Source organism: Micropterus salmoides, unplaced genomic scaffold (assembly GCF_014851395.1).
Source record: "Micropterus salmoides isolate LMB-PRFRI ecotype aquatic unplaced genomic scaffold, ASM1485139v1 Ms_hic_scaffold_14, whole genome shotgun sequence".
Lineage (NCBI taxonomy): Eukaryota > Metazoa > Chordata > Actinopteri > Centrarchiformes > Centrarchidae > Micropterus > Micropterus salmoides.
Genome location: NW_024040485.1, coordinates 15,026,289 through 15,040,459, shown reverse-complemented (window position 1 = coordinate 15,040,459; position 14,171 = coordinate 15,026,289). Strand labels below are relative to the sequence as shown.

At 40.4% G+C, this 14,171-nt stretch overlaps 1 protein-coding gene across 1 annotated transcript; it reads left to right on the top strand.

Annotated features, from left to right (window-relative positions):
• Nucleotides 1-282: 282 nt before the first annotated feature.
• Nucleotides 283-8,975, top strand: opn7a (opsin 7, group member a). The gene is made up of 5 exons (XM_038719400.1): nucleotides 283-370; nucleotides 1,536-1,698; nucleotides 2,032-2,159; nucleotides 4,536-4,870; nucleotides 7,893-8,975. Exons 1-5 carry the CDS (start codon nucleotides 283-285, stop codon nucleotides 8,502-8,504), a joined length of 1,326 nt encoding a protein of 441 aa, XP_038575328.1. The 3' UTR covers nucleotides 8,505-8,975.
• The last annotated feature ends 5,196 nt before the right edge of the window (nucleotides 8,976-14,171 follow it).

Genomic DNA, 14,171 nt, shown 5'->3' with positions numbered 1-14,171 from the left:
AAAAGTAGTCTAAATAAGCGGGAAATCTATGGACCTGGCAACCCTGGAACTAAGGTCCCACCTCTGGCCAGGCAGATACTTTCACGCAAAACCTTGAAAGGTTTCCTCTGTGAGAAAACCATGTTTATGCATATAGCAGATGTGTTTCAGACAGTAACAGATTAAGACAGATAGTGTAGAGGCTGACATTTTTTTTAAAGGTTTTAAATACACATATTAAAAGCCTATATATTATCAGTTAGAGCAGCTCTTGACAGTGCTCTTGAAAAACTCAATTTTCAGATGGCCTTGTTAGAGGAAGATGTTGGATTCCACTCCAGCATACCCGTGCCACTGGATGTAACTGTGGCTGTGGTCTACTCTGTTTTTGGTGAGTAAAGAAACTCAAACCAATCTCTTTTTTATTCCTTAACAGATTATAAAGAGTTAATCACACTAATAATGCTGTCAATGACTTTCCTACTCATTTTGCTCAGGCTGAAATGAGTAACAGCGTGAAGCAAGACAGCACGCTGTGTGTCCTTGGAAGCACATTTACCTTTGTGCTTTTGACTGTGTTACTAAGTGAAATGCATTTTACTTCCACCTATAATACTTAACTATGCATATGTATTACTTCCATCTACATTTACCTATATAACTATATTTACATCAATGTACAGACCCAGGCAGCCAATGTTGCAGCTGTTCATTAATTGTTTTTGCGCTGAACACGACAACATATGCGACCTCTGATAATGAATTCTATGACTCAACCACGTACTGAAAAGAAAAAAAATAGCCCTAGGTTAACCTTCATCTTAGTCTTTGATCTTGCCAACATTACTGGAGAATCTCCAAATTTAATGTAGTCGTAGCCTTACTAGAAGGAAACCAAAAATACATGAAAAAAAGGTGTATAACAAATTAATAAATACTTTATGTCCAAATTAATCAAAATGCAGTCATGTCTAAAAATAGACTTTTGTTTTGGTACAAAATGACATTTAAAAATAAATTTTTTAAAGACTCTTTAAGGATATGTTCACTTAATGTGATTTTTTTTAAAGCGGCATCACAAACTCATTAACCGAAATGCTGAAATAAGACAGCGTAGATGTAAATGGGTGTTTACATTAAAATGTATTTTCTGTCCATGCTCTGCCATGCTGAAACTTTCTGTGTAATGTTAGTATTTATTACTAAAATAAAATAAAACACTGAATGTCAGGACTATGGTTGGAACAAATTGTAAAACTCTTGTAGTTTTGTATTGAACACATGCATATTTTTTATTTGTAATACCACTTGCGCCTCGAGACGCTGCCCTTGGTCAACATGAGAGGGTGAAGAAGTAGAGCTCTTTGCTCAAGGTTAGCTAGTGATGTCGGGGAGAGGGAGAGAATGATGGTAGGGGAGGTGAAATGGTGCCCTCTATTTGTTTTGGAGCAATTGGAGCTATTCCAAAACCAATTCCCTGACATTAGCACCTCAATCTTGTGGCACACAATCAAGACACCCTTACATTCAGATGTTTTGGTCTGTTGTTCCTGCAGGAGTATGTTCACTGTTTGGAAACAGCACACTGTTGTACATCTCCTACAAGAAAAAGCACCTCCTGAAACCTGCAGAGTACTTCATCATCAACCTAGCTGTTAGTGACTTGGGCCTGACTTTGTCCCTCTACCCCATGGCGATAACTTCAAGCTTCTACCACAGGTACTACACCTGGCACCTAGAACTAACTGGCATCAAAGCAAGGAAAGAAAGGGGTTGTTCTTATCACCATAGAATGGGACACTTTCATGTGAAACACATGTGCAATAGGGCAGATAGGTATGGCTTTTAGTCAGACTTCATATTTCATGGTTCATTTAACTATATGGTTGGTTAGCAGTATGATTGCCTGTGAGTTCACAAATATGGAGTGTTATGCTCATGCTGTGTTCTCCTCCTTTCCCTCTCTCACCCTCTCCCTCATTGATCTTTCCTCTCTGTCTTTTCTTTGCACTGTCCTCTTCCTTTCTCACATCTCCTTACCCTCCTGCGCAGATGGCTGTATGGGAAAACAGTGTGCTCCATATATGCTTTTTGTGGCATGTTGTTTGGCATCTGCAGTCTGACCACTCTAACCCTGCTGAGCATGGTGTGCTTTGTGAAAGTATGTTATCCGCTCTATGGTAAGTCTTCAAAGAAGCTATTTTTACCCAATGAAATGGCACAGGATTAACTATCCCATCCCTGAATGGCTGATTGTTGATTTATCTGTGGAAGGAAACGAAATAATAATCCCTCCATGAAGCACTGCACATTAGCCTTCCTTTGATGACTGACAAGTCTAGGGGCTGCACTCAATAAGTTTTACTTATGATGTTGGTTAATGTAGTGCAATGGGGCCTTCTATTTCACCTCAAGAAATTGTGTTTTCAGAGTCACAAAAGCGTTTCGATACAGAACTCTCAATTAGACGCACTTTGTAACACAAAATTTATACGAATTATTTTTGAGGTACTTAATCTTAATTTATTGTAGATTTTCCTTTGAAATGTTGACCTACAAAAATGTATGTTCTATTTAATTTCATTTTTTGTAAAGTCTCACTGTGGTATCACACCCCCTGCTTATTTACAGAAGCACTCATTTCATTACGACTCACTGACAGCCGTGATGTCTGCGTGTATTTTAGGCAGACGTAACGTCACTCGTCATTTAATCACCCCTTCTCGCTTCTAATCTGTCACCTGTTTCTGCAGGCTAACTAGAGGCCTGCAACTGCTCATGCTTTACCTGAGCTATCTTAGCAGTTTTTAATCCAGATTATTACTCTCATTTAACTGCCAAGCTGCCTCTCACCATGAAAAAAAAAAGTTTCTAGCACTAGTCTTCTGCAGTAACACAACTCTGACCAAAAATACACCAGGTCTGCTCTGCTTGCCTCTGGCTGAAACATGCCCAGGCTGCTGATGACCGTTTTACAGCAAAGAGTCTCCTTTGTAGACTGATGTGTTAAGCCATTCTCTTGGTGAAGGAGCCTACTCTCACCAACTTTCCCACAGAGGAAACACAACCCATTGTGGGTGAGAATAACAACCCTACCTACTTCATCTCCTGGAGGGAGAATCCATATTCCAGCAAGACACCCATTCAAGGACCATCTTTCCTGGAGTTTGAAGGCATGTATGGCATGCATGCTGCCCTTGGTGAAGCCATTGGTGGCAACCCCCCAACATCCAGTCAGCTACATCATTTAGACCACACAGCCCTTCATCTGAAGCCGATCATTACAAGTCGACTGAGAATGCTCATAAGGCGGCCTTCATAGTGCAAGCATTCAATATTTGTATGTTTAAAGACAGAACACAGAATGGGGTCTCAAATAATTAAATTAAGTTCTTGAGTTGCATCATGGACTGGTGAGGGGGGACAATATAGCCATGGTGGCAGATACAGACAAGCATATTCCTTGATTTATTTTCCAATGGCAATCCCCTTTAGGGAGAAGGATAAACTTAATTTAGCCTTAGTGAATCAGACTTGTCATGGAAGGTTTATTTGTATTACAGGGGAACATACAGTGTCCACTGTTTTTGCCCAGCACAATCAGGATGCACACGGACCAGATGCACTTGCACACGACAGGCCTTGTATTCTGCTGTTTAGGTTTCTTTCCCTTGATTCCTTCAACTCTCTTCAGAGTAATGGGGAATTGTCTGACCCTTACGCCATGCCTTGTGTATGCAGTAAGTTTCAACATAGGCATAATGACAGCCAGCCACTCAGATCTAGAGCCCTCTGCACAGGCCGAAAACTCCAGCCCTAGCCTGGCCCTAACCTTCACTTAAAGCTATCTCTGATGCACACTCTCTCTGATATATTCAAATACACACACATACATGCTACAACGTAGCATACATATTAGGTAAATTTAATTTAATAATCTGACAATTATGCCCACAAATACTAAGGCAGACTGTCCATTACAGCATAAGCATGCAATAAAGACTAATGCTGCTGGCCTGAATCGACCAAGCGTCAGGGGCCCACTGGGTCCGCACGGACTGGCAGAGCTCTACTCAGAGCTGGTGTAAAGGCATTCACCTGCCATGTATGTGAACAAGTGTCAGTAAGTATGCAGGACTTGAACTTCTGTCTCAAGCTGTCTTTTTTAAATTCTTCATGCAACTACTTCCATCACTCAAAAAGACTGTACGAAAGTCTGCAGCGTAATCCCATTTTGAATGATTAGTTCATTTCTGTCTCTATGACAGTAGGCTTTTTGCCCTGCCTTAGGGTGTTGCCATTCATACAAGCTATAAACACTTCAGTTGGACAACACTATGTATGAAATAGTTTGTTTCAAGCAGGCCCTGTGCTTAAATGGAATAAGTGCTTCTGAGAACACATGGGGGACGCATTCACATACTGAGAGATTTCATTAGAACTACTCAAAAAATTTATTCTAGCATATTTTCTTTTGGTAAATCTATAAATAATATTTGTGCCAGATTCTTTCAACTACAAGAATGATAAAATACAAACTTAATGTGTTTTCACAGGGAACAGGTTTAAATATGTTCACGGCTGTCTGCTCATTACCTGTGCTTGGGTGTATGCGCTGCTGTTTGCCTGCTCCCCGCTGGTCCACTGGGGGAAATATGGACCAGAGCCCTACGGTACTGCCTGTTGCATTGACTGGCGCCTGTCCAATCAGCACACCACAGCACGCTCCTACACTGTGACACTGTTCATCTTCTGCTACATCCTTCCGTGCTGCATTATTGTAGCATCCTACATAGGCATTCTGGTCACAGTGCATGCATCCCGCAAGAATATGGAGCAGCATACATCGAGGCTGACACACATGAACGGCATCCAGACAATTATTGTTAAGGTAAGAGGAAAGTCTGATAAAAACAAGTCATTACTTCCATCATATTAGAAACACCATTTGGCTTATTAAGTGCTTTTACACTTTCTGCTAGAGTCAACATTTTAAGTGCTAAGAAAGAAGGCCTAAGAAAGAAGTTTGTGACCCTACCACTACGTTATCTTTCACTCTCTCAGTCTCGTCTCACCTCTACATGCTTGCCCCCATCTTTGTGTACACGTCTGAAGAGTATTACTAATCCGCTTGCCCTCTTTTAACTACATGCAGGATATGTATGATGTATAAGCCTGGAACATAAGAGCTGTCAGAGCTGACAGTCATTTACTCATAACTATGATTACTGGTACAGCTTTTATTACTTTCACTTGTCCAATCTGTGACCTACTGTAACTTTAAAACAAATGAAAGAAAGAACTGCTGATCAGTTAAAACTAAACTGACACCAGATGAATAGATATGGTAAAATGTTAAATGTGGGGGGGAGCAAGAGGGGGCGAAGCGCCTCCTTAGAGACGAGTCATCTGGAGAGTTCAAAACTCCATTTGTTGAAGAAAGTGGCAGTGACCTCAATAGATCCTCCAGTGATGCAGCTTCTCATTAGCAGGAATTGGCTCTGGCTGTAGTGTGATAGATGAGAAGCTATTGATGCCATTACTGATAAATGGTCGTCATCGTACACCATTCTCCAAGAATTACTCTGATTCATACAAAAAGACTCACAAAAATGCCTTTCTGCCCATGTAGGCTCTGAGTGATGTTGGTAAATAAAAATTTCAGGGCGTGATGATAAATGCTCAGATATACCAGCCAGTCACTCTTTAGATTGTATCTTGTGCTTTTAAAGCATAAGTCTGGTGATATTCTGTATTTTTGTTATTGTTGTCAAATGCCGTGAAAAAACGTAAACCAACAATTGTTCCTGCTAACATGTACTGCCTGATTGACAAGCTTATACCGTTGTGCCATAGAGCTACATGGTTGTCCAAAAACTATTAAAAACACATAAATGAGCCACTGTAGTTTGCTGCCATAAATACTCACTAAAACACTAAATGTGTATTAATCTGCGACTGAAAGTAGTCCCCAAGAAGTACGCTTGTTTGACTAACATTTGCTAAAACCTGCAGTGCCCAGATGTTTAAGGAAACTAATTTTTTAAAAGGGAAGTCAGAAAGTGTGTAGAGACCAAGGTTATTATAGTTTTCGATTTTTCATTAGGTTTTATTTTTTATTTCGTTTTGACTTTTTGTTTTCAATTCCAGTTTAGTTTTAATTAGTTTTTAACGTGGGTTTGCTAGTTTAGTTTTGGTTTCTGTGATCAGCGTTGATAACCTACTGAAAAGGTTATCCAGCTTGATATTTGCCTTTATTAAGGCAAAGGTGTCAGCATCTGTGACTGAAGTAAAATCAATTAATAATATTGCTGAAGGCTGGTAATACATAACGTGAGGCTACACGGTGCAACATTATCCTCACTTTGATCACGTTACAAGACAGCTGGCATGGGTCTCAATTAGGCCTATTGTTGACAGTTTAATACATATGCATATTAGCAAGTTATGGCATACGAGAGAAAAGGCTTAATAGCCGATGGTAACTTACATGGTGATCAACCGTCATAGTCGGTGATTTATTTCTTTTTATTGTAGAAAACACTTTATGGCTTATTTCAACAACCCAAAAACATAAAATGGCGTTGAAACAGTATTAGATTACAAAAAAGCCAAAAGAAAACAACCCCATAAAGAAGGTAATTGTGAGTCTTATTAAAGTATCATAATGTGAGTCTGTATTGCAAGGATCTTGCTAAATGTGGTCAATGGATTTCATCGTTTGAGATTGAGAATGTGTGCTGCCGCAAGGAATTGTGGAATAGCATTCTCTCCTGTACCTTATGCTAAAGGAGATATGAAAGGAAGCATTGAGGCACCATTCCTTAGCTTTTAGAGAATTCGAACAGCTCTTATCATGGCTGCCACGGAAATACTTCCGGTTCACTTCACTCAGTTAGGAGCCTTCCTAAGCAAAAAGACTTTTCGAACGCAGCCGAGGAGTCGAGGAGACAGAAATTTAGGAAATGAGAAAGTCCCACTGCCTGCAACCCAAACTAAACGCACTACTCGATACGGTTGTCATATATTTAGTAGCTACACATGTAGGCCTATGTATAAAAGATAATAGAAAACATGTTCAAATCCCACCAACTACACAAGCGATCCCTACCATTGTCTCCCTGACTAAGTTAGCCTACCCCTAATGTTACATGGGACTACCCTACCCCTGCCACCCTGATCTCTTGACAGATAAAGCAATCATGGAAGGACGGCCACAGGAAACGCAGCGGGCCAGTGTAACACCAAATCTGTGACCTATCAGATTCTGTGACTACACCCAAACGAGGATGTTTTCCTAACCATGACAAAGTACTTTTGGTGCCTAAACCCAACCAAACTGCAACTGCTTCACATTGTCTACAAAGCCTCTGGTGTTTAACTTGTCATTTGGGTCACAGAATCTGATAGGTCACACATTTTGGTGTGACACAGATCCAGCCAGACCAACTGCCCTGCAACATCAGTTCCCCCATATCCACTCGAAATGTAGGCTTAGGCTATTTAGGTTCTATGAAATGAATAAACAAAAATTATAAGGACATTTACTCTTTCATTTTAGTTTATTAGTTTTGCAAACCTACAATACAGTTTTAGTTAGTTATCGTATTTGTAAAGCCTCTTTTTTATTTTTATTTCAGTTAACGACAATGTTTTTTCACATCTAGTTTTCATTATTTCGTTCGTCTTCGTTTACGATAATTACCTTGGTAGATGAAGTACCTCACTGGTGGTTTTGGTGTTTTCATGGGATTTTGTTGACAGTAACAAAACTACAGAAAAATACCAGACTCATACACATAATATGGTTTTCTGTGCAAAACACCTAAAGCTGATTGTTTTTCAAAAGTATTTATTTTTTGATGAACAATAACCAATTACACTTTTATCCTGTGTGCTCTTCTTCTTGCAAGCTAAGTGTTGCTGTCTGCATCAGTTTCTTTGCGGCATGGAGTCCATATGCTGTGGTGTCCATGTGGGCTGCCTTTGGACACATTGAAAACATCCCCCCTCTGGCATTTACCATGCCAGCCATGTTTGCCAAGTCCTCTACCATCTACAACCCAATCATCAACCTAATGCTGAGGCCAAACTTCCGCAGAGTGATGTGCAGAGACATGGGTAGTCTATGCCACGCCTGTCTAAAGGGCTGCTTCTGCTCCAAGGGACCAGCTAAGTGCTGCTCCAAGCCAGAGATCAGGGTCAAACTTCACACAATCCACAAACAGACCAATCAATTCCCTTCATCCAACTCCTTTGCTCAACCTCCTGTAGTATTAGTAAAGGACCACAGCTGTGAGAAGTGCAAGGATGCTTTCGAATGCTTCAGACACTACCCTCAAATGTGCGGTGTCACTAACTGTGCCAATGGTGGTGACTCATCAACACATAAGCAGAAGACTCAAAGTGTGTGTTGCAAGAAGTCTCCACTGGCCACCATGTGTGCGAAAAGGACTTCAGAAATAAACAACTTCAACATTAATTTAGAAATGGTTCCAGGGCATGCAAAAGTGGCTTGGCCCTGATATTTATCTCAGTTTATAATGTTTACACAATGAGACTAGACATATTTTGCAGGTTATGTTCTTTCAGACGTGAAATTACTTAATCTATATTTTCAGGGAATGTGTCAGGGCTACATGGCTTAACATCTATAGTTGTCCACCTGTTCATTTCCCAGTCAGTATCAATGCCAGTCTTTAAGTTCTGGTTCAGATTGAGACACCTTTGGAACTATCCAATCCCCTAGGCTGCATTTTATGTGTTGCAGCAACTTAAATTTCTCTATAGATCAAGATTGTACCACCTCAAACATTACTTGAATCATCTGTCTCAAATCACTGTATTACCTTAACACAGCTGGATGTACGGAAGTGCTCCTTTCAAATTAGCATAAATTTGGCCAAGTTGATTGGAGAGCAACTTTCAATGTTTACAATAATTTGGATGCATCTTGTATTAACTGTGAGTCTCTTTAAAGCTTTCTCTATAAAGTATTTCTCTACCGTTACATATTCATGAATAAGCCACAAAGTTTAAACAACATTTTAGGTAATTACTTTAACTCAAACTCTCTGAATCAGCGTATCCGTTTCATCACCACTGTTTAGATGCGTCATCCATCCATCCATCGTCAACCGCTTATCCTGCGTGCAGGGTCGGGGGTGGAGCCAATCCCAGCTGACATCAGGCGAAAGGCAGGGTACACCCTGGACAGGTCGCCAGTCCATTGTAGAGATATGTGTGTCAATTAAATTTTATTAAGCTCAGTGATGAAACAATCCACCAAATACTGATTGGTGCAAGTACATAGCATCACTTCCATATTAGCCTCACCTGCTTTAAAATCAGCGAGAGGAGCAAGAAAAACATTTGGACGTGTGAAATGCCAAATAACCAGAACTGTTCCAACTATGGCAGAGATTGACTGAGAAAAAAATCTTTCAGGGCCTTTGAAGAAGTAGAATACTTGAATAAATACCCGCGCATTCAAAACAGTACCAATTGATAAACTGTTGATCCTTAGACTAATGGTACCCTCAAATTGAAGCTGACGTTCTGCACTTTCAACCTTTGTTAGGAAGTGCTGTGCAAATACTTGTGGACCTTTTATTAAGTGGTTGATATTATGTTTTACAAGTAATTGACTCACTTGCTGCTAGCATTATCTGAGTTCAACCTCAGGGAATCTAGCTGCTGGGGAAAATGACAGTCACTGACGACTTTTACACAGGTTTATCCTGGATCATGGCTTTGTTGTAAAAGGGGTATAACATGCATTTGATTTCCATGCTAAGGCTTAGTAAATGATGAGAACTCTACCTTGGTTAATTACAGCAACAGGCCTATATCAGTAGGCTACATCTAGGCTACATGTGAACTGAGAGCCATTTCATTTAAAAAGCCGTCAACACCTTCTTTACTACGCCACCCCAAGTATTGTTTACACTTAGCAACTGCAGGTATAGTTTATGGTGCTTCATCATTAGGTATTGGACTCTGCCAAGGTTGCCCCTTGTCACCGATCATCTGATTTGGGGACCTCAGAATTGCCTCTTTTTGTAAATGATGTGGTTCTGTTGGCTTCATCAGACTATGAACTTCAGCACGCACTGGGGCTGTTTGCAGCCCAGTGTGAAGCGGCTGGGATGAGAGCAAGGTTATTATTGTTTACGAAGACAAACGAAATAACAAAAACTAGATGTGAAAAAATATTGTCTTAACTAAAATAAAAATAAAAACGAGGCTTTACAAAAAAACGATAACTAACTAAAACTGTGTTGTAGGTTTGCAAAACTAACTCAAATTAAATGAAAGAGTAAATGTCCTTATAGTTTTCATTTATTTATTTATTTATTTCATAAGACCTAAATAAACCTACATTTCTAGTGGATATGAAGCGGGGGGAACTGATGTTGCAGGGTAGTTGGTCTGGCCGGACCGGTGTGACACCAAAATCTGTGACCTATCAGATTCTGTGACTACACCCAAACGACGATATATTCCTAACCATTACCAAGTACTTTTGGTGCCTAAACCCTACCAAGTACTTTTGGTACCTAAACCCTACCAAGTACTTTTGGTACCTAAACCCAGCCAAACTGCTACCGCTTCACATCGTCAACAAAGCCTCTGGCGCTTAACTTGCCATTTGGGTCACAGAATCAGGTCACACATTTTGTTACACCGGCAGTTCACCATTGTGCGCGGTGATTAGCCAATAGGCATCTGTTAGTGGGTGTGTTCTTATTTTGTCCTCCGCGTGAAGAGCTGACGCGCTGCGTGTCGGGTGTCTGTCCTGCCACGATTACTTTAACCATCAAGAGAGCCCGGGGTCAGGGCGGAATCTGGCTGCAAGTGGCGACCGCTGCTACGAGGAGATCCCCATGTAACGTTATGGGTAGGCTAACTTAGTCTGGGACACCCAGGTAGGGATCGGCTGCTTAGTTGATGGGATTTCAACATGTTTTCTCTTGTCTTTCATACATACATGTGTACAAAATAATATGAATGCAACAACCATTTAGAGCATAGACTGTATATAAAAAGGTATGGAGTTGTGTTTTGTTTCGTTTGAGTTGCAGGCAGTGAGTCACTGTCTGGTGGTTTTGTTTTCCTTGTTTTGTTCTGTTCTGATGGTCTGGCTTAGTGCTCATCCTGGGTGTGGGATAAACTTGCCCCTTGCCCGTTGATTGAGTTACCCTATCACTGGGTTAACGTGTCTGCTGGCCATTATATTTAGGCTACTGCATGTCAGCTAGTGTGTGTTTTATGGGGTCATTGATATCTCAGCCAACCTGTCTCTTAATACCAACCTGTGTTAATACCTATTTTTGATTAATAAAGGTTTAGATTTTTATACAACTGCTTTCCAGGCATACATGCCTTCAGGGTGCTAGTGACCTGTTGTTTGTGGCTCCAAAGGGGGCCTACACTATCATCCAATATCTTAGCTGTCCATCACCTCCATTTATTGTATTTCACCTATTTAACCAAGAATGATAGAGTTGGAGACTGATGTAATGGATACTGGGAGTTTGGTCTTAGGGTTTTGTATGTAGGTTAGAAATGATTGGCTAATGTAGATTGCATGTGCTTCATTTATTTGTAGTATTTATTTAGACAATGTGTTAGTACTTCCAGTGCTTGAAGTGGTCCGGGACGCCCCGGTACGCAGTACAGGTGTTCTGTCGATTTATGCTACCTATCGAGATGTGCTACTTAGCGGTTCTGCGCAAGCGTGGTGTGTTTCCACGCCCATAAATCTGTGCAACCTTGCTGTTGGGAATAGGCCTATCTGTCAGTAATATAACAAAACAACATTATTAGTCTATCAGAATACGCTACCCCTGATATCTTAAATAAAGATGGCATAATATAGTATTTCAACGTGCTCCCCATCTCCTTACAATACACATGGAGTGAATAGTAGTGCAATCGGGTGCAATATAAAATGATTCTGTAGTGGGAGCATTATTTGATATATTTGATAGAATCAGAATACGCTGCCCCTGAAATGATGTTATAATATAATCAAAAAACAGAAGATGTCATACCGTGAGAGTTATAACTTTATGGGATTGAAAAAGGGAACACATAAGGTAGCATTTTTCGAAAGGGCAGAGCGACTCGATGGTCTCTGCTGTCGATTTGCGCTACGGTAGCATTTTTCGACAAGGCAGCATAGATCGTCACCGGTACTCTCCTCTGCCCTCTCCATATCTGGTTTTGTGGGCGCTACGTGACGCTCACCTGTTCCCGTTCTCGCCTGCCTGCAAACCTCTGTCGGCGGAGAGAGACGAGGGAGAAGAGAAGCTCAGGTTCCTTTCAAGCAGCCGTGTGCTGAATGTAGCTCGTAAATGTCACTTATCGTGAACCGACCAATCACAGCCTGGATGGGGCGGGACATTTAAAATTACTGACAGATAGGTGTCATTTACACTGGGGACAGGTCTGGCACCTTCTTTTCCCCCACTTCAATCACTAAGTACTTCAAGTATAGGCTATACATTTGCTTAGTGTTTGGGCCCCTACTTATAAGCTTCAGATATCTTAAAAAAGGGTGTCCCTTTTCACAAATCTGCATTGTTTCTAATGATTGTACTTATATTTAATGTTTTATGATAAAACTAAACTGGACTGAACTACACCGAACTGAGCTTGGCATCCTGCAGCGACAAAGACTAAAACTAACACTAAAACTAATAAAAACTAAACTAAACTATCAAACCTACGTTAACATTTTTTAATAAAAAAAAAAAAAGCAAAGCTTTCGATTGATTAGTCAATCTTCATTCCAACCCTCTATAGTCATGAGCTGTGGGTAGTGGCAGATAGAACGAAGTTGAGTTTCCCATGTACGGTGGCTGGGCTCAACCAGGTGGTTCAGGCTTCTGATTAGGATACCCCCTGAACCACCTTTCTCTGAAGGTTTTCCGGGCATGTCCAATCGATGGAGACCCAGAGGTAGACCCAGAACTTGCTGGAGGGATTATAGCCTACATCTCATCTGTCCTGCACAAATTGAGATCCCCCAGGAGGGGCTGGAAAATGGAGAGGGACATCTGGGATGTCTTGCTTAGCCTGCTGCCACCATGATGTACCAGATACATGGGAGAAAACGGATGGATGGATGCTTGATCAATTTACTGTGTACACACGGTGTAGAACACAATGCTGCGGCATAACACAATGCAGCTGCGTAACGCCATTATTATGGCCCAGCACAATATTGTCTTATCTACCCATATTATTAGAACTTCGAGTCATTGTTTATTATGTGTACAATGAAATTTTAATATTTTCTTTTTACATTTATTTCACTACACAAGTGGGAAAGGGAAGAAAGACAAAGGAACCAAAACAATCCAATCCAAATAATGTGTAGATAAATTCATTAGTGGGGATAAGACTATTAAATTCATGCTGTCTGTAATTGTTGTGTAAATCCATTCTCTAAACATGTTTGGAATGGGATTTGGGCACTCACTCAAGAACAAATCCATCTTTGACTACTCAAGCTATTGGCTATCAGCTTTTGATTAACAAATGTATTTAATTAGATTTTATCTATCAATCAACAGGGTGCTATTTTAACAGCATCCCCAAATCTGACAGAGAACAGATGTAATTACTGTTATTAAACTGGAATGCCTGTCCATATTTGTGTCCCTGGAGGCCCTTATCATTAATCGCTCATGACATCAAGGGATTCATTTTCTTGTGTTTAGTGAAGAGATTATTAAACTCACCAGGTAAAATATAACAGCAGTGTCTGTTTGATTTGCGTCACATCTATAATCCACAAAATGCTCCATTAAAATATGATTTCAAAAAGTCTTTCTGTCTTCCTGTGTATTCAAAGATAAAACAGATAATCTGGACAAACAAACTTCTGTGTAAACTCTCGCACTCAGGAAAAATGATCCTACAAAATGTCATGTAATAAAAAGCCTGTGTATTCAGACTTAGTTATCACATGTAGAGCTTTCTATGGTCTAATTTGGTATGTTCATATGTTTGGTAACCTATGGTTCATTTATAAAAGCAAGACTACAGTTAGATTTATAAACTTGGTGTTTTTCCCGGATCCGTGGCTTTGTCAAGTCGCTTTGAAGGGCAATGTGCTTTAGAGTGACGCAATGTTCACTGTGTTCCAATTCCATACCACATTGCATATAGTACATACTTTC